The sequence below is a fragment of the Argiope bruennichi genome, chromosome 7 (genome assembly GCF_947563725.1).
Source record: "Argiope bruennichi chromosome 7, qqArgBrue1.1, whole genome shotgun sequence".
In the NCBI taxonomy this organism is placed as follows: Eukaryota; Metazoa; Arthropoda; class Arachnida; order Araneae; family Araneidae; genus Argiope; species Argiope bruennichi.
The window spans coordinates 70,281,662-70,304,471 of record NC_079157.1 but is presented as its reverse complement, the minus strand read 5'-3'; the positions used below and the strand labels follow the sequence as shown (position 1 = coordinate 70,304,471).

The following is a 22,810-nucleotide window of genomic DNA, read 5'->3' as shown; positions in this document are numbered from 1 at the left end:
TCCTGAAAGAAAATCATTTTAAGTTTGATTTTGAGAATAATAAAATGCACTCAATCTCAGAAGATATCATTATATTTAAAGTGAAAAATCCGGATATAAATCAGTTTTCAAAGTAATAGCCAATTATGAATCACCGTTCCTGCACGAACAGAAACAATTGTTCCCGGCACTATTACAGATAAAAATAATTTTCGCTATGGCTTAATAGAATATCCAAATACAGAAAATAGCCCAAAAGGAGTACTAGTAGCATCATCTCTCGTTGACCGGGAAAAGAATGCCATTCCTATCAGATTTGCTAATGTAAGTGATAAGGAAAAGGTGACGTGATGGCAACCTGTGCTCCTGTGACCTGTATTAACCGTAGCAACCAACCAGCTACTCCAGAGACTTCTGAAGCTCTAAACAACGAGTTGCTCAAGAGTGCAGAGCTTAATAAAGAGCAGAGGAGTGCTGCAGAGAAATTATTATCAGAATTTAGGGATTTATTTTCTAGGACTCCAGAAGATTTTGGGAGAACAAAAATGACGCAGCACAAAATCGATAGAGGAAATCATGCGCCCATTAAACAACATCCAAGAAGACTTGAATGATATAACCAAGAAAGGCAGTTACCTTCTTCCTAGAATCGACGGCACCATGGACACACTATTCGGAAACGTCTGGTTTTCAACGCTGGATCTGAAGATGGCTATTGGCAGGTCGAAATTCATCCAGAAGATCGAGAAAAGACGGTTTTCACTACAAGGACTTTGGCAGTTCAAGGTCATGCCATTCGGATTGTGCAACGTACTTTCAACATTCGAGCGCCTAATGGAGACCTTGTTAACCCATTAAACGCCAAAACTCAAAATCATTATTTGTTTTCGATGCAAACAGTACAAATTATTATTTTGACCACTTATAATAGTAATTTAATGTACAAATAAGGAAATTGCACTTAGCTTTAAAAATATAGGGTGTTGCGTTGGCGCAACGTCAGCCGAAAAGAAGTACGAATGTTGATCGTTATCACCGAGCACTACGCCGCATTTTCTTCACGTTTTAAAAACTAGAAATGTTTGTGAGCTTATTAAAGGGTGTAAAATAGTCAAAAAACTTCTTTGAAAATTTTAATTTATTAAAAACTAACAAATAAATGTAGTTGACAATCTTATTATGCAAGTATAAGGTGATATAAATTTCAAGTATGATATGCTTTACTAGAATTGTGGTGTAAAGTAACTTCACAAACGTTTGCAGCAGTAAATAGTTTGGCTGTGGCAATACTTGCAATGTAGTCTTCTACTGTCTGTAGACTTAACAATAAAATGTCCTTCGGATATTGGTTTTGTAAGGCTGAATTTGCTCGGACATCCTGTAGCCGAAGATGTGGGAACAGATCCAGATAAGATCTCTGCCTTCAGAACTGGTCACGCCCGAGAGAGATTCGCGAATTAAGGAATTTTCTTGGTATATGCACGTACTATCGGAGATTCGTGAAAGGCTTTTCGAATATTGCTAGGCTGCTCCATAAATTAACTGAAGCTAAGCAAAAGTTCCAGCGGACCTAAGACTGTGAAAACGCTTTCAAAAACCTCCAAAAAGTCTTAACATCAGCACCGCTTTTGAGGTATCCATAACTCGACAACCTATTTATTTTGGATATTAATGCGAGTAATGACAGTGTTGGGGAAGTTTTGTCGCAAAAGATCGACGATCAAGAGCTTGTGATCGCCTACTGGAGCAAATGTTTGTCAAAAGCGGAGAGAAGTTACTGTACCACCAGGAAAGAGCTGCGCGCAATTGTTAAAGCTGTAAAACATTTCCATAATTATCTTTACGGCAGGAAATTTCTGACCGAACTGACCACTCTTCTTTGATTTGGCTTCTAAATTTTAGAAATCCCGAAGGACAGATAGCCAGGTTGATACAGCGACTCCAAGAATATGATTTTGAAATACGCATCGGAAGGGAACTTTGCATGGCAACGCAGACACTTTATGTAGAAAGCCCTGCACAGAATGGTATTGTTCCTTCTGGTATTGTTCTAGGATTGAAAGGAAATACGACCATAAGAACCCAATAGTATGCCAAATTACGACATCCTCAACATCAAATCCTGATCCATGGAACTAGAATAATATAGATCCATAAGGCCCAACTAGAAAATCCAAATATTAGAACTATACTAGACTTCAAGAAATCTACGAATAAAAGACCAGACTGGCAGGACATTTCCATCTTAAGTCCTACCACTAAACGTTATTGAGCGCTTTGGGACTCGCTCCATATTAAAGATGGCGTGTTATACAGAAAATGGGAATCAGATGATGGACGTAGCTTCTCTTACCAAGATCCAGGATTCTAGATGTCTTGAAGGAGTTGCATTAGTAGTCCAACTGGCGACCACTTCGGAGTTATGAAAACCTTGCGTAAAGTTCGAGAACGCTTCTACTGTGTAAGACTAGAGAAGACGTCAAAGAGTAGTGTCAATCCTGTGATGCCTTTGCGTCTCGTAAGGGGCCAAAGAAACGCAGCCGTGGAAGACTGCATCTGTATAATGTAGGAGCGCCATTCGAATGGATCGCACTTGACATTTTGGGATCCTTTCCCCGATCTTCCCTTGCCGTTATGGATCCTTGCCCACTTCACAAAGTGGCTTGAAGCATTTTCTATTCCGTACCAAGAGGCTTTCGACAGTAGCAGATGTACTAATACAGCAGTGGGTGTCAAAGTTCGGCATGCTCTTGCAGGTTCATTCCGATCAGAGAACGAACTTTACATCTGCTGTATTTAAAGCATTTTGTCGAATTTTAGGGGCAGAAAAGACTGAAACTACAACTCTACTTCCACAGTCAAATGGCATGGTGGAGAGGTTTAATTGAACCATCCTGAAAAAGCTCTCGCTTTTAGTGTCGGGAAATCATCAAGATTGGGAAGAAAAGTTACCTTTGTTCCTGCTTGCATATCGCAGTGCTGTCCATGAAACCACCGGATACACCCCTTCACAGATGCTTTTCGGTCGTGGACTTCGTCTTCCTTTTGATCTCATGTTCGGTCGTCCGCCTGATGCGCTTTCATCGCTGGAGGAGTACATTCGAGATCTCCAGGCACATATTGAAGACGTTCATAATTTTGCACGGGAGCGGATCAACATTTCGACCGAGAGAATGAAGAGAAGGTACGACACGAAAGCACAACACATGAGTTTATCGAAGGTGACAAAGTTTGGTTATGGAACTCGGTTCGACGTAAAGGACTCTCTCCCAAGTTAAAATCTGACGGTCCGATCCAAGTTATAATCAATGGGACGGTCCGTATACAGTCCTGAAAAGACTGAACGACTTTTCAGGACTGGTTCGTATAAGGAAATCACCTTCGTCGAAACCGAAGGTAGTAAGTACATTATGAAGGCTAACCCCATATTATGGTTCCAAGTAGTTAACTAATTAGACCATGGCTTCATAAATAATGTTAAAATCTTTTTTTTAATTATGTTTCCATTATTATTTTTTTGTAAAGTATATGGATATTGTAATAATTAGAATTGTTATTTGATTAGTTTTTAACCCTCCTAACTGAGGATTGTACTGCCCGAGACGTGTAATCCTTAGGAGAGGGGCAATGTTACAAATCTGTGATGCTGCTTCCCAGCATGGTTTGCTTAATCACTGGAAAGACCGTTTTACGATCAGCTCCATTGGATGCAGAATCAGTGATCTCAGGGCTTAGCGACCATTTGGCGACAAAATAGATATTACTGGAAACTTCCAGAATTTTAGCGATTCAGCCAATTGGAACCAAGATGTGCCTGATTGGTCCAGATACCTCTCGGCCCGCCTTCGGGAACTTTAACAGACCGGCAGTCTCAAGAAGGAATCAATCGTGTAAAGAGTCTACGGTGATTAGTTGGATCAGTCCAGCGAAGAGCTCAAGCGATTGCCGAATTGAGCTGTGTACCGAGTCCTGTTGTTCATTGTAGAAGCAGCATCGTGTCGTGTGTGGAGTAGCTGGCCGTGCTGTAGTGAAACGGCAGTTGATACAGCTAAAGCGAGGAGACAGTGGAGATTTGCAGACGTTTGGATAGGCCGTAGAGTGAAGCTAAGGGAATTCCCTCCTTCTGCTTAATTCTGTCTGGCCACTTTGTGTGCTGTGGTTGCTACTGCTACCGATTACTATTTGTGAACTACTGTTTGTTGTAGTGTGTTGCTGTGTATTTCCTGTGTTCGTCTTGGCTGCATATTTGTCGTCTGTCACTAAAGGATTGTTCATTTGATCGACCAACAAATCAAAAAGAATTCTGACTGAAGAGTAAATCCGTAACAGTATATATTTTTATATATGAAAAGTGTTGGTTATTTATCTTATTTTTTAATAAATAATTATGATTTTTAATGGAAAATTCTGTTTTTAAAGAATGTGTGAATGATTACATCAAATGTTGTGCTTTGGGATTAATTTGTCTTTTATAATTTATCATTGTTTAGGGAAGAATATGAGAGAAGACCATTCATCATTCGTCGTTCCAATAAATCTTATTACAAAGGTTTATATAGTACTAATCAGTTTGACAAAATTGTGAGACAGGTAATTATACCATTTTATAATGATGAAATTGACTTTTTATATCATAAGAGTAAATAATAAATATTTAAAAATAATCTCAAATTTTTTAATAGCTATTTAAAGCGAGCTTGATGTTTGTGAATTATATAGTAAAAATATTTATAATCATATTTGTTTCTTTAATACATTGCCATTTTTGAAAATTAGGCTCTGAAGTTTCTTGGAAATAAGATTAAATTATATTTTTATGATAATATGAGTTATAATTCCTTTAAACCTATTTTATTATAATTGAATTTGTTTATATTTTTTCTTTGCTATTGGTTGCATTATATTTCAAATAATTTAAATCTGAAGTGGTTATTGTGCTTTGAAATTAACCATGTAACCATTTCATCAATCTGCTTTAGGAAATATGCATCAAAATATATTTTCACATGAAGTAGAAAAATAATTTTGTCATATAAATTAAAATGGTGATACAGAATAAATGAGTGAGTAAAAGCAATAATTCTTAGGCTTATAAATATGCTTAAAAATAATTTGTATATTTTGCTTATTTCATAAAATGAAATGTTTAAGTATTCATCAAAAGTCATTTAATTTTGCAGCCTTTGAAAGTTTACAATTTGTTAGACTTTTAATTAAAAAAATTATTAATTTACCTTGGTCTGAAAAGGAGGATAAGTACAGGCTTAATTATCTATTTTGGCCACAGATAACTGTAGAAATGTAAATTATCAAAAATTGTGGTAATATTATACTCTATTGAAATTAATCTTGAAATCTATATTCAATTGTTACTGTTAAGTTTGTAGTTGATAATTTGGACCTTATCTGACCTACTTAGTAAAATAGAAGTTATGAATAATCAAACATACATTTATTTCAACATTATAGACCTACCAGAGACCGATATATAGATTCTAGCAGAGACTGACCAGGTATTTTGACTGGTCAGGTAATTAATGTTAGCATAGTCAAGTTTCTATTCTATTTATCATTTTTTATTAACAAAACACAGAAATATGAAAATTGATGACTTTAGTATTCATTGATATTCTGCCATAATTTTTTTAAACTTTTTATAAAATAAAAAATATATATTTGCTATTCCTTTATTTTTAGAATCTTTTAAACTATGGTGTAGAGATTGATGTTGTGAAGTATGTTGATGGTGAACGAATACCATTAGAAAGTGATCACAAAATTATTCCATCTTTTCTTTGGACTGCTTTTAAGGTAACTAAATTTTCACTTGTTTTTTAACTGAATAAATTTTTGTTATAATATGACTTATTTTTTTATATTCTTCACTTTCTGCTAATAAACTATATTGAATTCCATATTGATATATAAAAATTAAATGCATTTTTTATTCAATGTTGTGAATTCCATAATAATAAAATTAAAATGATTATTTATCTCAATTTCTTATACAGCAGGACCTTATATTTCTTCTCAGATAAAGATGTTATTTATAACACAAGAGAAATATTTTATTCACAAAATACATGCTTGTACTTGTTGCTACTTTTTTCTGATAAATATTTCTAAGAAAACAAAACTGCTTCTAGAGCTTAATGCTCAATGAACAAAGATCATATTGAATTTTTTTTTTAACTAAAACTCTTGCTTTATTTCAACTTTTTAAAATTTTTCTTTCAGTTTTGTGACATTTCATAAATAAAAACTTGCCTTTTAACTGAAAAAAAAAAAGGATAAATTTTTGTAAATACAGCTTTTTTTAGTTTTAAGTTCATTTTCACTTTTCATGGTACAAACAGTAGTGCTGCTTACACTGGATTACTTGCAGTACTTTTACTCAACCAAAGAATTTTTAAAGCTTGAAATTATTTAAAATTTAAGCATGAGTTTATTAATACAGAATAAGTCTGGTCCACTTTGGAATTTAATTATGGAATTTGGAGTCCACTTTGGAATTTAACCAGCCTTCTTGCTAGGCTTTCGAAGCTCTCCGGATGTGAAACTATAGCCTTCGTGGACGATCTGCTCATCTGCTTTCAGGGAAAATGTCTTGATATTTTTGAACTTAATCAAAGCACATTGAATCATATTTTAAACTGGGCAAGAGATTACAAAATGGAATTCAACCCGAATAAATCGAAGGTTATAGCAATTAAGAAAAAGAATGTGGACTTTTCAGCAAGCAACTTTTTTGTATAAACATACAGCTTGAAATGGCGAATGAAATCAAATAGCTAGGGGTAATGCTTGATGAAAAATTTTGTTTTAAAAATCACATTGAATATCTCTCTAAAAAAATGTGAAAACATTCTGAAAGGACTTTGTTGTGTTTCAAGACGCTGCCAAAATGGAACACTTTATGTTTAGAATTCCTGATGAATGTAGTGTGTTCCAAGCAGAATTGCTATGCCTCAGTAACTCACTCAAATGGATTGTGAACCACAGTACTGTGTCATCTAGGTTTCTTATTTGTACTGATTCTCTTTCATCCTTATTTTTGCTTAGTAATATTTCTTCCTGCAACAAAATTGTTGTGACTTTTCAAATCACTCTTTACGAGCTTAAAGTTAGAGGAATTAGTGTCTGTTTTTCACATGTCCGAGATCATTCTGGCATTTTCGGGAATGAAAGAGCCGATTGGCTTCCAAAGCAAGCTACAAAGCTAAACATCATTGATCCTGTGAGCATACCAAAATCTCGCATTTGCAATGAAAATCACAAAAAAAACCATTCTCTACTGGAATGAGCTGTATCAGAATTCATCAACTGCCTCTTTAACTAAATTATTTTCAACCACAATTTCTCAGAGGTTAAATAACAAGCATTTCTTCATTGATTTTCACTTAACTAAATTTCTCACTGGCCACGGTAACTTCAATTACTATCTCTAGAAATTTGCATTATCAGATACTAATCTGTGCTCTTGCAACGTGGGTGGAGTTCAAAATGTCGAGCATCTGCTTCTTGACTGCTCCAAAGTTACTGAAGGGAGAAGGGATTTTATTGTGGATCTCGATGCCTGTAATATTAAGTTTCCACCTCCGCTTTATATTTTGGTCGACCACAAATTGCTTTTTTTCTCATTCTGCAAATTTATTGCCTTTGTTGCTTCAGTTTTTAATTGGTCTTGTTTTGCTTTGTTCTTTTTCCATGTTGTTTTTACCTTTATTTTTATCTGTGTATGTAATTGTTCATGCTTACTTCTGCAATCCTTGTGCTGTACTTTGTGGTGCTCAAGGATTGCCTTATTACTAATAAAATAAAATATTAAAATGTATGTTGCTGATGACATTTAAAACTGTAACATATTTAGGGAAGTAAACAGTGTATAAAATAGCAAGTATAATAAATAGCTAGAATAAAATACCATAAAAGAAACAAATAAGTCCAGATTTCTTTTATTTTTGCTTTTATAACTAAATTTCCATAGCATTTGACATCTTGTGGCTAAGCCTGTCTCATGAAAGACAACAAATCTTGAACTTCTTATTGAATTCATGCGATTAACTTATTCCTGTTCTGCTGATTCGCCAGATTATACTAAGAGAAAAATGGGCTTCAAGGGATTAATTAGATTCTTCTTTTTCTTGATGAAATCCTTTTACCTTCAAACAGAAACTGCATTACTTTCTTAATCATTTCTTGACAGTCGTGTCATATGTGCATCACCTACAAACGTCTCTCACAGTCGGGCATAGTACCCGTGCATTTCTGGAAATCGAACTCATGGGACGATGATGTATATGTGCATTTTAAACTGGAATAATTTTTAATCGACACTAGATGGCTACTTGTGTCCATTACTTTTGAAAAAAATATAGTTTTTGTATTCTAATCTTCAGTTTGCTCATATTCTACCTAACTTTGGTATTTTACTCATCAGCTGTTACAGGGAGGGGGGGGGGGTAAGAGTAATGTAAATAAATAGAGCTGGGTTTTGTAACTTTCCACTTGATAGAATCATTCCTGTTTCTGATTCCTCTGAATTTTTTCCTTCTTTTTGTTATTACTGTGTAATTGTAGTCTTTTCGGGTTTTACCGTCAGTTCTGTTGTATTTTACATAGCTTTAGGATACATTTTGCACTTTTCTCTTTTTATTATTGAAAGCCTTGGTTTTGGTTTATATTATGGCAAGAAAATGCAATTTGCCAGATGAAGAATAGACTCATATTATGAATGAACTAATAATCTAAAACGGTAGCAAAAATGACAATGTTAGGACTTAAATATTATTATTTTTTTTTTTTTTTTTTTTTTCAAATTTAGGCTGAGCTATGCAAAAGCCTCGTCCTGTGGGATGATTCCTTTCGTGTATGCTTCGTCCCTAGGATAGAGGCCTCCTGTCCCGAAAGGGTTAAAGAAAATAAACTTATGGATGTAATTTAAAGTAAATTTATATGGAGTTGTAAAAATTCAACTTGCACACTCTTCAGCAAAGCTAATTTATATAATGTAAATATATTACAGAGACTTATTGAAAGAATTATTAATCCAGTTTACATTGATTTAAGTAAAATTATGAAGAATCTTGCGAAGCTAATCGTTGCATTATTATGTTTGATCAGTTTACAAAGAGTTATGCAAATTCAACTTATGCTCTATTAAGTAAAATCAGCTGCCAATGAAATATGACTTTGAATGAATATGAATTTTGTACAATTCTCTTGAAATTGTTATATAATTACAGGACTTGAAGAAAAGAATTGATCTATCACTGTGTAGTAACCATATCATTTAAAATTCTCTTACCTGAATCGGTACTTATTTTATTTTTAAACAGATCATTATGTGTGGTAGAACATAAATTATGTATATTTTATTGTAATCTGAGTTGCTTTAAGAAAAATGTTTGGCGAATTCTTTTTTTTTTGTGTGTGTGTGTGTGTACCAAGAAAATATTGTTTCTGCAACAAGTAACTTTTTTTAAAAGCTCTGGTTCTAAAGTTTGACCACATCCTTTTGAAAGATTTGAATGGTATATTAAATTAATTAAATGACCATTTGTAAAATTTATGCTTAATTTTAAAAATTTGCAATATTTTTTTGCTTTAAAATTAGTTTAAAATTCTAATAACAATGTATTTTATTTGATAATATTAATTGCATTAATTTTGTTAAATAGATTCTTCTGACCTCTTTCTTTTATTGCATATGTGTGTGTGTGGGAAAAATATATGGTTGATAGGAAAACAAGCAAATGTCACTTTTCTGATGAGTGGATGTGGTTTATTGAAAAGCATCTGACATTCTGCAAATGTTAGATTTATATTGGCATTCATATTTTATGTTGCTTTTTATTTCTAGTTTTTTAATTTAATTTATTAAAGTATTCTAATAAAATGATATTTTAATTTTTCGAATATTTTCTATTTTTCTTTAATTTGTTTTAACTCATTATTATAATTTGATGGAATTACGAACAGTATTTTGACAAATTCTCTTTAGATGGTACCATTCATTTAGAATTAATCTAAAAATCTTAAAATGGTGTACTATCATCAGAAAACACAAAAATGTGCAAAATTTCAGATTTCTGACACACATTAGGAACTGAGTGAGAAATATAATTTTTATAAATACGAAAGAACAAAATCGAAATAAAAGTATGTAAAACATTGTAAATATGCAAGCTGATATGTGATATTTTGCATTTAAGTGTGCTGAGTAAACTTCTGTAAATAGTACCCCCTCCCCCAAGAATGAATAACATTTACACTTACGAATATCTCTTTATTTTTTACATTTTAAAGCCACTGGAAATCTTCTATTTATTCATATTAATAACAATAATATAAAATTGATAAAATAAAAAAGCCTAGCTAATATGTTATGGTCCAAAGAACTAAAAAATTCCAATTAACCTTTTTAAGTATTTTAATATTTTCTATGTATTGCCAATATATTTACCACCATTTACATGCTTTTTTAAAATATACAAAGGTATTTAGATTTTTTTATAAAGGTTTTTTTGTAAGGCTTTCTTTTATTTGTAAGAAAAAAAACTATAAGAATGGAAAGAATCTTGATGCTTTTATGTCTTAAAGTATTAATAATCATATTAGTTTTTCTTGAAAATAACTTTTCTTGTGTACTCATGCTATAAGTTTATATATTTTATTTTTTATATAGGATGGATACTCAATCCGAATGCGAAATCCTCAAGTTTACAATAAATCACTGAGAAGTTTGTGTGCATTATTGCAAGAATATTTTGGCAATTATGTTGGTGTTAATATGTGAGTTTCTCATGTTGTATCAACATTTTAAATTGGCAGAATTATGTTGTTCTAGTATATATTGTCAAATTTCTTATATATTTTTACTAATATCTGTGTCTATGTAAACTTGACTATGTGACACTTTGATGGATTCAGCTCTAAATATAATTGATATTTACACTTTAGATTATAGACAATAATTACAATATCTGTGTGTTAAATATTATCCGCCTAGCTCTTCTTGTTTTATCATGTTAGCTTATAATCAGACAGTCAAATAGACAGACTTCTTAATAGATTTCAATCAAATCAGAATCGCTAAATCGATTTCGCTTGATAACCTGCAAATTTGGTTGAAAGACCATATATCAAATTTTATAAGTTTAGCTCAAGTTGTTTTTGAATTATCTTTGCCACAGACAAAATATCGAAATGTGTATTTTGACAATTACATTACTTTCTCTGTACATTATATACAAGAAAGTTGAAATTAAGAACAAGTCTAATTAATTAAAGAGAATGTGTGCAAAATGTTGACAGAACCGAGAAATAAGGGATTTCAGAAAATTTTCATCAATCTTATTCTAGATTGGGATTTCTAAGATTTTCTAGATTGGCCTGGGGAATTTCTAAAACTATCCAAAAAATCAGGGGAAATTGTCAAAGAGAGCAATTTACACCAAGCATGATTTCTAATTTTTTGCATTTTAATTGTAATAGGCGAGCAGTTGATCGTTGTTAGTTATTATCTGAAGTTTTTATCTTTAAATTAGTATCTTACATCTGGCATTATTACTCCATAATATATAATTATCTAACATCCGTGTTTTATATTCATTAATAAAAGCATAAGTTTTTAATCAGAGTGATTAATTTGTGATTTGTTAAAGAAAACGATTTGAAGTAATATTCTGACAATATCTCTTGTATAAATCTTTGCTAAAATATATATTATTAGATACATGTAACAAAACTATTTTAATTTTTATACTGCAGCATGTTGTTCTGGTACTTATGCAAAGAGTTCTAGTTAGTTAGTGAATTTTTTTAAAATTATGAGCAAAGATCATATTAATTTTTACTGTTAACATACATTGCAAAAAGTAACTTTAATGTTCCTTAAAATTCCTGTGCAGTTTAAGAAGCAAAGTATTTTGTTAAAATTTCCAATATTTTTTATGTTTAGAAAATTAGTTTTTTAATAAATTAATAAAAAATTATAATTTATATATATATATATTTTCATCCAATGTTTAATATACAAATACAATGATTCTGAATAGGAAGATAACCAGTTTTATAATCAGTAGCCATTAATCAGGAACATTTTTTTGTGCATTTCTTAATGTGTTAACATTTGGGATACCGACATATAAAGACCATTTGGTATAGGGCTACTAAACTTGGCACACATATAATTTGGGAAGTGAGAATGTCCAACTCCATACATTTTTTTTTTTTTTTGAAATTTTAATTAGTTGAAAATGAAATGGTATTTAAGCATTTCTCCCCAAACAATTCAAAAAATATTTCAGCTTAGAAAGGATTTTTATATAATCCTAAAATTAAAAAAAACAAAAAAAAAAACCTTTACATGATTTGAAAGTAAAGAAATTATCTTTTCAATCATACCAATTTTTTACTGTCTAATATTTCCCCTAATTTTTAAGTAATTAAAAATATTTAAAGTTTATTTTACAACATTATATTCCATTATTGAAGTGAAACTCAAATTTTAATCATTATTGCTACTATTATTTCATCATGGCTTTTTTCTATTGTTGATGATTAAAATTTGTAGTTAAGACTTATTTTTATTTTTGAAATCTGTTATACTTAGAATTAAGGTTTAACTTCAGAACTAAGTAATGATGGAAATTTTTCAATGTGTGTCCATTTTTAAACATTGCTACTCTTTAATGAATAAAAAAATATTATCCTTCTTATTGCTATTTTTTAAATTTTGCTTTTTTATTTATTTTATTTTAGTACTCTGAATTTTTTTTGAATCGAAGAACTTTTTATTAAATAATCTTCTGAATTATTAGATAAATTAAGAAAAATATTCTATTATAAATATATAAATATATATATATATACACACACACACACATATATATATATAGTTTTGCATGCACCTTATTGCTGTTATATGATTAGGAGCAAATTAAAAAAAAATCAGGATAGACAATTAAACTGGAATATTATTTTGTACCATATTTCAAACTACAAATTCAAATCTCCCTTAAATTTTTTTCTGAAAAAAATGTATTCCTTATTTATCATGCTTGAAACCTTTTCTGATAAAAATAAAATTCTTCTAACATTTGCTATGACTTAAAAATATTTCTCGTAATTTTTTAAGAAACTTTAAATAATGCATAAAAATAGATTGAAATATCAATAATTTTGAATGTTTAATATGAAACCTAAATAGCATTATTTGCAACATTATGGAGAGAAAATTGTTTTAATTATCCATATCTCCTTACTTTTTATAAAAATATCAACTTTTTTTTTCATTTTTCACGGATAATTCATATTTAAGAAATTTTTAGTTTAAACTAATTTACTTCTTTTGCAAAAGTTTAATAATTTAAGACAAATTTTAAATTTCAAATGCAAATAATGGCATGCCGTTTTAAGGCAAAGGCCTTTCTACATTAAATAAATCTATAAAATTAAGCATGTATATTTAATTTGTTAGTTTTCGCATTTCTTAATTTGGGAAATAAAATAATTTTTTTTTTTCCTTTTATGTATATGAAATGCAACTTCAATGTTTCAATGTATGGACATTTTCTTTTAAAAAATGTTGGCAATATAACTACAAATTCAGATCTAAAATGAAAAACAAATTCTAAAATATCAAAATATTTAATAGAGGATAATGTTATTTCATAAATTATACATAAATTTATTTTATAATTAAAACTGAATATATCAAATTTCACTTTATTTTGAAATATCTTTTACAGTTGATTTTCATTGTATTTAACAACCATATTTGTTTAATAATAGTGAAATTAAAAATGTAATAAATTATGCAAATTATGAAAAGTTAAAATAAAAAAAGTGATTGTTAAAAAAAGCCAATCTTTTAATTTCTATTTTGCATAATAAAACAATAAATCCAGCTTGCTAAATAAAAAAAATCAGTACATAATTTGACTATCTTATATAAGTATAAGCTAAAAATTTAGAAAAAATAATCTAAATAATCAGTATCAATAAAAAGAAAGAATTAAAGAAGAATGAAAACTTTGAAAGTTTTTTTTTTTTAATTATTAAAGGATAATAAAAAGTATAGGGAAATTGCCTCTTTAACTGATTTTAGAGTTTCCTTTTCCTGATAATTATTTCATGTCCATAGTTATTATCTTTCGACCCCTCTGTTCTTATCTTTATTAGAATGAACATAAAAACAGCATGCATCAGTAACTCAGTGGCATTGGTATCCCATAGAGAGCATAATCATGGGTGCTCATGAATTCCCTTCTTCTCTCCATCTGTGCTATGAGGCCAAAAGCATCCGAGTTGAATTAGCATCCTTCTGAATGGGCCGTATTAGGGCGAGTCTAGGTTCATAGGGTTATCTGGCATAATTTTTTTTAAAAGACATTTTTTTTCCTTTCTTTACAATGAATTGAATATGCTACTTCTAAGGATTCTTTAAATTTTGTTGCCTTAATTTATTTTTACCCTTTTGTTTATATATTTTACAAAATGTAATGTTTTCTTTTGAAATTTATTCTGACTTTTTCCAAAAATATCTTGTAATAAGTTTTTAAAAAATTATTATTAAGGTATTTGACACCTGCTGATTCACAAGGTTTTCCTCCTCATTTTGATGATATTGATGCCTTCGTTCTACAAATTGAAGGCACGAAACATTGGAAATTTTACACTCCAAGGTAAGACTTCTAATAAATTGTTGGATTTAACATTATGAAGAACAAATAAATTGTTTAGCTAATTGTCTCATTAAATGTTCGTTGATATCATTTATATTTTGTTTGTTTATATTTGTGAAAGATTATCATGATTGAAAAAATCTATTAATCTAAAAATGAGAGCAAATCAGCATTTAAAGTGTTCAAAATATTACTATGTTTGCATGTTTTATTTTTATTATATTCTCATCACCTTGCATATATTTTTAAAATTTTGATGTTTCAAGAGATTTTGAAATTATATAAATTAAGTTTTTCTTTTTTCCTTTTCTTATCAATATTTTGAATATTGAGAATTTTTATAATTTTAATTTTTTTTCTGGGTTATTAACTTCCATGATTTTTTTGGAGAAATTTATAATTAAAAATAAACTAAATAAATCATTATTTTCTTGTTAAAGGAGACAAGTAGAAATTATCAAATGGAAAAATATAAATCACCCATCAGTTTCCTTAAAAAAAATCATTTTGTAGATTTTTTTATTTCATTATTAAATTGTTATCATTAATCCAATTTTTAAGGAGAATCTTCAAGTAGTAAAATTTTGCCATATTCTGCCTAGCGTATAGTCAGAGAGCACAACTTGCAAGATTGTTCTTCAATTTCAGAAATGGGGATAGATTTCTTTTTATTATTTAAAACTGATTTTATTTATAACTTTTTGAAGTAATAGAAAGTAATTTTTTTGACAAACAAGATTAAAAACACAAAATATGAATGGATCAAAAATAAAGATTCAGTTTAAAATTAATATATCATGTACATAGTGATTTTATATTACTAGACATTATTCATATATTTATATGTAAGGAAATTTTTGTCATTTTCTTTTACTTTTAAAATAGTTATAGTTATGTACAACATACTTTCTTTTGCAGTGAAAAGGATGAGCTTGCAACGGCTTCAAGTGGTAAGAGCACTTTTTTATATTTATGAATATCTTAGTAACTGTATTTATACTTGCAAGAAATTTAATGTATATTATGTCTATCTCTAATAATAAAAACAAATAGGTAAATGTATATCTGTTAATTTTCTAAAAAATAGCAGTTACTCAGGAAACTGTAGAATTTCACACAGAAATGCTTTCTGATGTAGGAATTTGCTTCTTGAAGCAGTTTTTTTTTCTCCAGTTATAATTAAAAGTAGATGTTAATGCTGACTTTTTTCAGCAATTACTTTAAAAAGTTTTAATCCAGGGTTGTCATAGCACCATCAGAACTGGGAAAATATCAGGTATTTAAAAAGTCATGTAAAAAATAGGGAACATGCGAGGAAATTTGAAAATTAATTATAAAACTCTGAAAAGTACAAAAAAATTTGAGTTACTTAGTTTTTTTTTTTTTTTTTTCCCATTTAAAAATTGATTATCTTATTGATCTCTGAACATCGCAAGAATAAAAGATCATAGTCATAGCATAAAAAAATGAAACTGTTTAACTATGGAAACTCGCCCCATTTCTATTCGCTTTCTTTTTTTTTTTTTCTATATAGATCAGTCTAATTTCAATTTCAGAGGCAAATTGCAGTTAATGAGAATGTGTGAGAACTGCTATAACTGAGTGAGAGAATAAATGTCTGCAAATTAGCTGCTTTTGAATATTTTAATTCAAGAACAAACATTTAAAACTGAACTTTTATGACATTAAAACATATTTCCACATATGTTTTCTGATAGTGAAATAGCCAAGAAATGTCTTACATTATTTGTTACAGATTAGCAACATTTTTTCGACACTCTTAAGAAACCTTTAAACAATAAAAGATCTGTACTAGGCTTTGACGAAGCTTTAAAGCACATTTCACAAAAATACCAAATGGGGAAATTCTATAAAGTTTGGGCATACATTCATTTTTACAAATCAGTATGGAGGGACCAAATGTAATTTAAAAATTTTTTGAATGTGTCAAAGAAGAAATTTCATGCAAAAATGGATGTAAAGTTTTAGATCTAGGTACTTGTGGACTACACATATTCTGTTGAGCATTCCACTATGAACACAAATCTATTGGATGGAAAGTAGATATTACTCTAAAAGTAATGTATAGAATATTTAAAGATAGCCCGGCTAGATGTGTTTATGTCCAGTTACTGGATCTATTGAATTTTGATTGAAATTTTTTTCTATCCACTAGTTAGAAAATGTTAGTGTTTATGAAAATACTCTAAAAGTTTTTGGTAACATAAAAAAGCATAATTTTCTTTGTAAACAAAACTTTGCCTGGATCTATTGCAATTGATAATATAATAAATTCTTGTCAGGATAAATTGAATTTGGCTAAAATTAACTTCTCTTATGTTGCTAATATTCTACCATCATTTCTTTAAAAAATTCAGATATCTGAACCAGTAGTTCCTTTCTTTAAAGGAAAATCTTTACATTTTAGTTTAAAAATTGACAAAAAAAAATATTGTCAAAAGAAGCATAATCAAAGAAACAAAAACGTTAAACACTTACTTTTTATAGAGCTTAATGGTCGCAAAAATTTAAGATTGAGAAAAAAATATTGATATTGGAATAATGATTACAAGTTTCTTGATTATTAGTGGAGCTACTGAAGGGAGGGGGTTAGCAGAGTGCTTTATTTTTCTGAAGAATATTATAAAAAAATATTTGAATGCATGCCTAAAAATCTTACTGTTTTAAAAGCTATATATTGTATCATCTTATTGAAGAATCAATGCATTATTATGAAAAACAAATGATTGATTTACTTCAATTTATTTATAACCAAAGCAAAAATTTCCTAGTATGTTCAAAACATGCTGAGATTCAATTTCTAATTTTCTTGGAGAATTTAAAAATTAGCACAAAGAACAGCTGTATTTATATAATGAAGAAATTTGTTTAGATAATTTTTATTCTAATATTTTGAAATCCAAAGAATTTCCTGATTTTTGAGATATCATAAAAATAAATTGTGTTGTTACATGGTAATGCAGATGTGAAAAGTGAATTTCACATCAACAAGTATATGCTTGTTGAAAATTTGAAAGAAGGTTTTTGAATCGATCTAAGAACTATGTATAAATGTCATAAATTTTCTTGGAGGTATTTTAATTGTTCCTTTTTATTTTACCCAAGTCCTTAATTTTGTGTTACTTAAAATCAAAGAGCACAAGAGACAATAAATATGTCCTCTCTTCTTAATATACGAATTTGGGCGTACAAAATTTTAGGCAATAAATAAAGAGAATTTTTTTTTTTCTGTATGTAAATATAAACATTCTTTTAATGTTCTATTATTTCAAGTAATGTTAAATCAATGCTTCCGTTTCTTGTTTTTTTTTTTTTTTTTTTTTTTCTCCACTCAGTAAAACTACAGATTATTTTTATTCCATTATAAATGGCACATTAGTCCTGCATGTGTATTTCCTCTTATAATGCATATGTGTACAGGGTTTTTATAGATTTGAGTGGCAACCCTGTAAACATATAAAAATAATTTTTACAGCAGCTTTAAATTAAAAAAATTAATTATATAAAATAAATTTGTTTGCAATTTCCATTTCATTTTAATGGTGTTTAAAAATATTGTAAAATATAATTTTTGTTGTTGTACTTTTCGTGATTTTAAAAAGATTCAAATTATCTTGTTTGTTTCTGTAATCTCTCACTTGTTTTTCTTCTATTATAAAAGATCCAAGAAATGCAGATACTATTTATTCATTTTTGCATAATCAAACAATTTTGCTTCATTATATCATTTCAAAAAAATTTCTTTTTTATAATTATTCAAAAGATGTTTTTATTTTCAAGCATCACTAACACACTCTTTTTGAAATTTTTTTTAATAATTTAGAAAAAGTTATGGCAATAGTAATCTTTGGTTCTTTTAATACTATCAACAAAACATTTTTAGTATTTTTCAAATCTAAATATTGAATTACATTGCTTCTAATTAATTCATTATAAAGATAATTTATGATTCTCTCACTTTTTGTATTGTTAATAAATAAGTAATAAAAAAAGTTTTTTGCATTACAATACGAATAATAAATATGCTATTTTTAAATTCACTTAAATTTTTTGAAATTTTATTTATGCTTACATGCAATTTATTTCTAGCTGACTTGGATGAGGCTGCGCTTGGAGAACCCTGCATGGAAGTGGAAGTTAATCCTGGAGATTTGCTGTATTTTCCTCGTGGCTTTATTCATCAAGTATGATATGTTGATCTTCTGAAAATTTTATTATTACTACATGTATTAAAATCTTTGAGTAGTAGACGTTTTGGTGATATCCAAACTGTTAAAACTTTAAAGTATGAAAATATCAATCCTCCTTCCTTTCCTCCTTCTCCTTTCTTCCTTCGTACATTTAAATTATTAAGTGACAATTTAAAAAAAAAAATAATTAACAAGTGTGGATAATTATTACAAACAACACATTTCTGCAGATTTCAGTATTTTTGGATTTTTTAAAAATCATTTTTGGCATTGGTGTAAATCTGTATTAATATCTTTGTTAACATACTTAAGGAAGTATGTACATAAGACACACATAACACTGTGTGCAGATTTTATATGAATTTATAAATTGAGCGTGTCTAATTCATTGGATATTGCATAATCCTGCTGATTGCTGAATCTGAGTGGTGGATGGAGGGAAGAATACGGTTTGTTTGAGTTTCAGAATCGATTTTCAGCATTGAAAAATAAGTCTGAAACTAGTGTTATTTTCTTTCTCACCTTTTGTATCATCCTGTCAAGAAATGTTTGGAATGAAATGAAGTTCATTTCATTCAGATTTCCATTTCCAACTTTCATTTTATTTCATTTAACAATGAGTGTAAGGGGAAAAGGTCGTTAGCTCTTCATATAAATAACCATTTTATTTTTCCAATTTTTTTTCTTTTTTCCCCCATTTTTGTTTCCTTACATTTGTCTGTCATGAGGATGACAACTGTTATGTCCGATTGACCGAAATTGCAGGATATTGATAAAAAAAAAAAAAATTTAAATCTGTTGTGATTGCCTAGGAAAAAAGATTGACTTAAAACTTGAGGCAAATCTATATATATTGAAGAAAGTATTAAAAAAACTCATGTCCGTTTTTATTTATTTTAGTAAAAGAGGATTTGATGTAATAGTGGACCAGATAAAAGCTAAGAAACACATGGAGAAGATTTTTATAAAAGATGTTTTCCTGAATTTTGGATATTATTGCAACACATTAACGTCTCATGATCTGGTGAATGTTAGCAAAATTTTAGCTAAAGATTAAAAAAAAAAAAACTTTAAATCACTTGTCATTAAATAGAAATTATACATCTTACAAAATAGAATTTTGTATTACAAAAGCATTTTTACAAGACTATGACAGTTTTCATTAAATTTAGATGAAGCTACAAGCTATAATGCTTTCAGTATTTTTAATTTACCTTTTCTTTTCTTCAGTAAATAAAGTTATGAGTAAATAAAATTATTAGGGGTGCAGTTAAAGCAAGAATAATTAAATAAAGGATCCCTTATTTGTTGCATGTTGCTGATGATTCATGTCTTCATACCCATAACAGCAACTAAAGAAAAAAGTTTAACTCTTTGCTTGAAAATTTATTAATGAGGGATATTCTTAATGATACAAAAGGGTTGGCTGACATTACAAAATGACTAGTTGAAATATGATCCATACAAAATTTGTTGTATGTTTTTCCATTATTGACTATCGTATTACAATGTCGTAGTGAGCATGTTATACCAATTGAGGCTCTGACTCTTTTTTATTATGCATTCCTTAATAGTAATGAGAAATCAGTGTATTTTTTTACAGTGTGCTCTATATTGATTCAAGAAACCGAGCACAAACCAATGAAACATTAATGAAGTTATCATTAAAAAATTATGATTGAGGATGGAAAGTGGAAAGATAGAATAGAAAAGATAAAAATTGTTTTACTGTAGGAGGAAGACTCTCATGAATCTCCATTTTTATGTTGCAATTTTACCTCTTAATAAAATACGTGTGCATATTTGTTTCAGTCTAAGCAGCTATTTATTCATAAGCTGTTTGAAGGCCGTGACAAGTATATATATATATTTTTAATTTTGTTTAACGAAGTAAAAATTGTTCCAAGGTTAAAGTTCAAAAGAGGTCTTAAGTATTAATATAATGAATGATATAAGTCATATCGATTTGAGTATAATGTTAATGAGGTGGAGGAACTTAATTTGTCATAATAAATCAGCCTAATGACTGTATAAAAGAAGAATTTCTTTATAAAGTTTTTAAAAAATCCTGGGCACACTGTGCTAATTATTTGCAAATGAAACTAATTCTAAATAAATCCTTTATCTTTTCAATTGATCCAGCTATTAATGGGGAAAAGTTACTTTTAAGAGGCTACATAAATAACCATTTTTATATAACAATTAATATGCAATTTAATATAACCATCATTATTTATATTTTGGCATGCATTGATGCAGCGTAATCAAATCTGGGTTTTGCGCCATTAAATCTTACTTGATCAAATTATAGCACTTGTATAAACATTTGTTGGTCTCTATTATTCACTTTGAAAAAATGAATTAGTTAAAAATATACTTGATAATAAACAAATAATAGATGAGAAGAGCGCTAAAGAATAATTCCCCATTAAAGGAGGAGTAAGGAAAAAATTTTGGGAATGGAGAAAAATAATAGATTTAAATATAAAAGAAAGCCTGCATTTTTAGCTCCAAAAATAAAAAAAGAGTTTATAAATAATATATAAATAAACTTTATGCATAACCATAACTTCTTAGTACAGTATATCTTTTGTTCAGTTTTTTTTTTTTTTCATAGGATTTTTTAAATACATTTTTAGAGTTGTTTTTCATTCATTAATTTTCTTTTAAAAATTAATTGTACAATATTTTACACATTTTGAATACTTTATGTGTAATTTTTTTTTATTTTTCAGTTATAAACAAATTGTATTTTGCCTGTCGATATTTATTCTTGTCACCATTCATTATTATGAAATGCAACATTTTTTTTCCTTTCAAGCCAGTGTCATATCTTATTTATTGATACTACTTTTTTTTAATTTGATATTTTCTATAAACCTTTGGCAATTTTAAATATAGATTCTGATCTGAACTGAAATGAAATGCAGTGAGTATTTTCAGAAATTGAATTGATTAACAAAGAAAATAAATTTAATTAAATTGTATCTTAAAACGATAGTCTTTAAGGTTTGATACTCATTTGATGAGTTTTGCAATCATTTATTGATCTAATTAAATGTAATAAAATTTCTGCATCTTTATCAATACTTATTATTTCTTTAATAATGAGTTTTTTATAAGTTTTCCAGTAAAACTGAAAAATTACAGTTGTTAACATGCAAATTTATTTATTTTTATTGACTTCCTTGCATTTTGTTAGTCACCGAAATTTTAATAGTAAAATTAAATAAATGTATAAAAAATTCATTTTCACGTTGGAAATAGTGTAAAAAAGTATCATTTAATAAATTGTGTGCAATTGTAAAAAAAAAAAAAAAAAAAAACTAGAAATTGAACAGAACTTATTTCTGTATTTTTGACCAGATGTACTGAGAAAAAAGTTGCTACAAAATGAGCTAAGTAAAAATAGGAAAATATGTACAATAGCTAGTAATATAGAAGACTATGAAATTAAATCTAGATGATAAAAGGAAATAATCTGAGTAAAGATAAGATAAAATGAGGTTTTGATGTAAGGTATTATTGAGTTTTTCATATAGTAGACGCCTCAAACAGCCATGACTGAAATCGAGCTACTGATACCCCCCTCCCCCAGTCGGTGAAAAATTGAGTGAAAGTTTTGTCAGCAAAAGGCTTCACCATTTTTTAATGGTTGCAGTGAGCTGGATATTAATAAATATGATAGTTAAAAAATCTCCTTAATACATTGCAAGCAGTCAAAATGTCCAAGTCATGGTTTTAAGTTGTCAAACCACATGTGGCAAACTAGTCAACAACAACAAGAAATGGAAGAATATATACGAAATTATTTCATCAAAATTTCTTCACTTGAAAATGGTGAAAGCTCTAATATTCTTCACAGTACTACTATCAAAGATAATTTTTTTTCCTTGGAAGAAGGCTTTTAAAAATAAATTTGATTTAATT

At 28.8% G+C, this 22,810-nt stretch overlaps 1 protein-coding gene across 1 annotated transcript in view; it reads left to right on the top strand.

Annotated features, from left to right (window-relative positions):
• The window catches only part of LOC129976355 (ribosomal oxygenase 1-like), a 66,541-nt gene that overhangs the window by 9,722 nt on the left and 34,009 nt on the right, over positions 1-22,810 (top strand). Inside the window, exons 5-10 of the mRNA XM_056089882.1 lie at positions 4,470-4,569; positions 5,677-5,790; positions 10,667-10,773; positions 14,562-14,669; positions 15,588-15,619; positions 18,780-18,874. Of these exons, the coding sequence (XP_055945857.1) occupies positions 4,470-4,569; positions 5,677-5,790; positions 10,667-10,773; positions 14,562-14,669; positions 15,588-15,619; positions 18,780-18,874 (556 nt within the window). The remainder of the gene's footprint in view (positions 1-4,469; positions 4,570-5,676; positions 5,791-10,666; positions 10,774-14,561; positions 14,670-15,587; positions 15,620-18,779; positions 18,875-22,810) is intronic.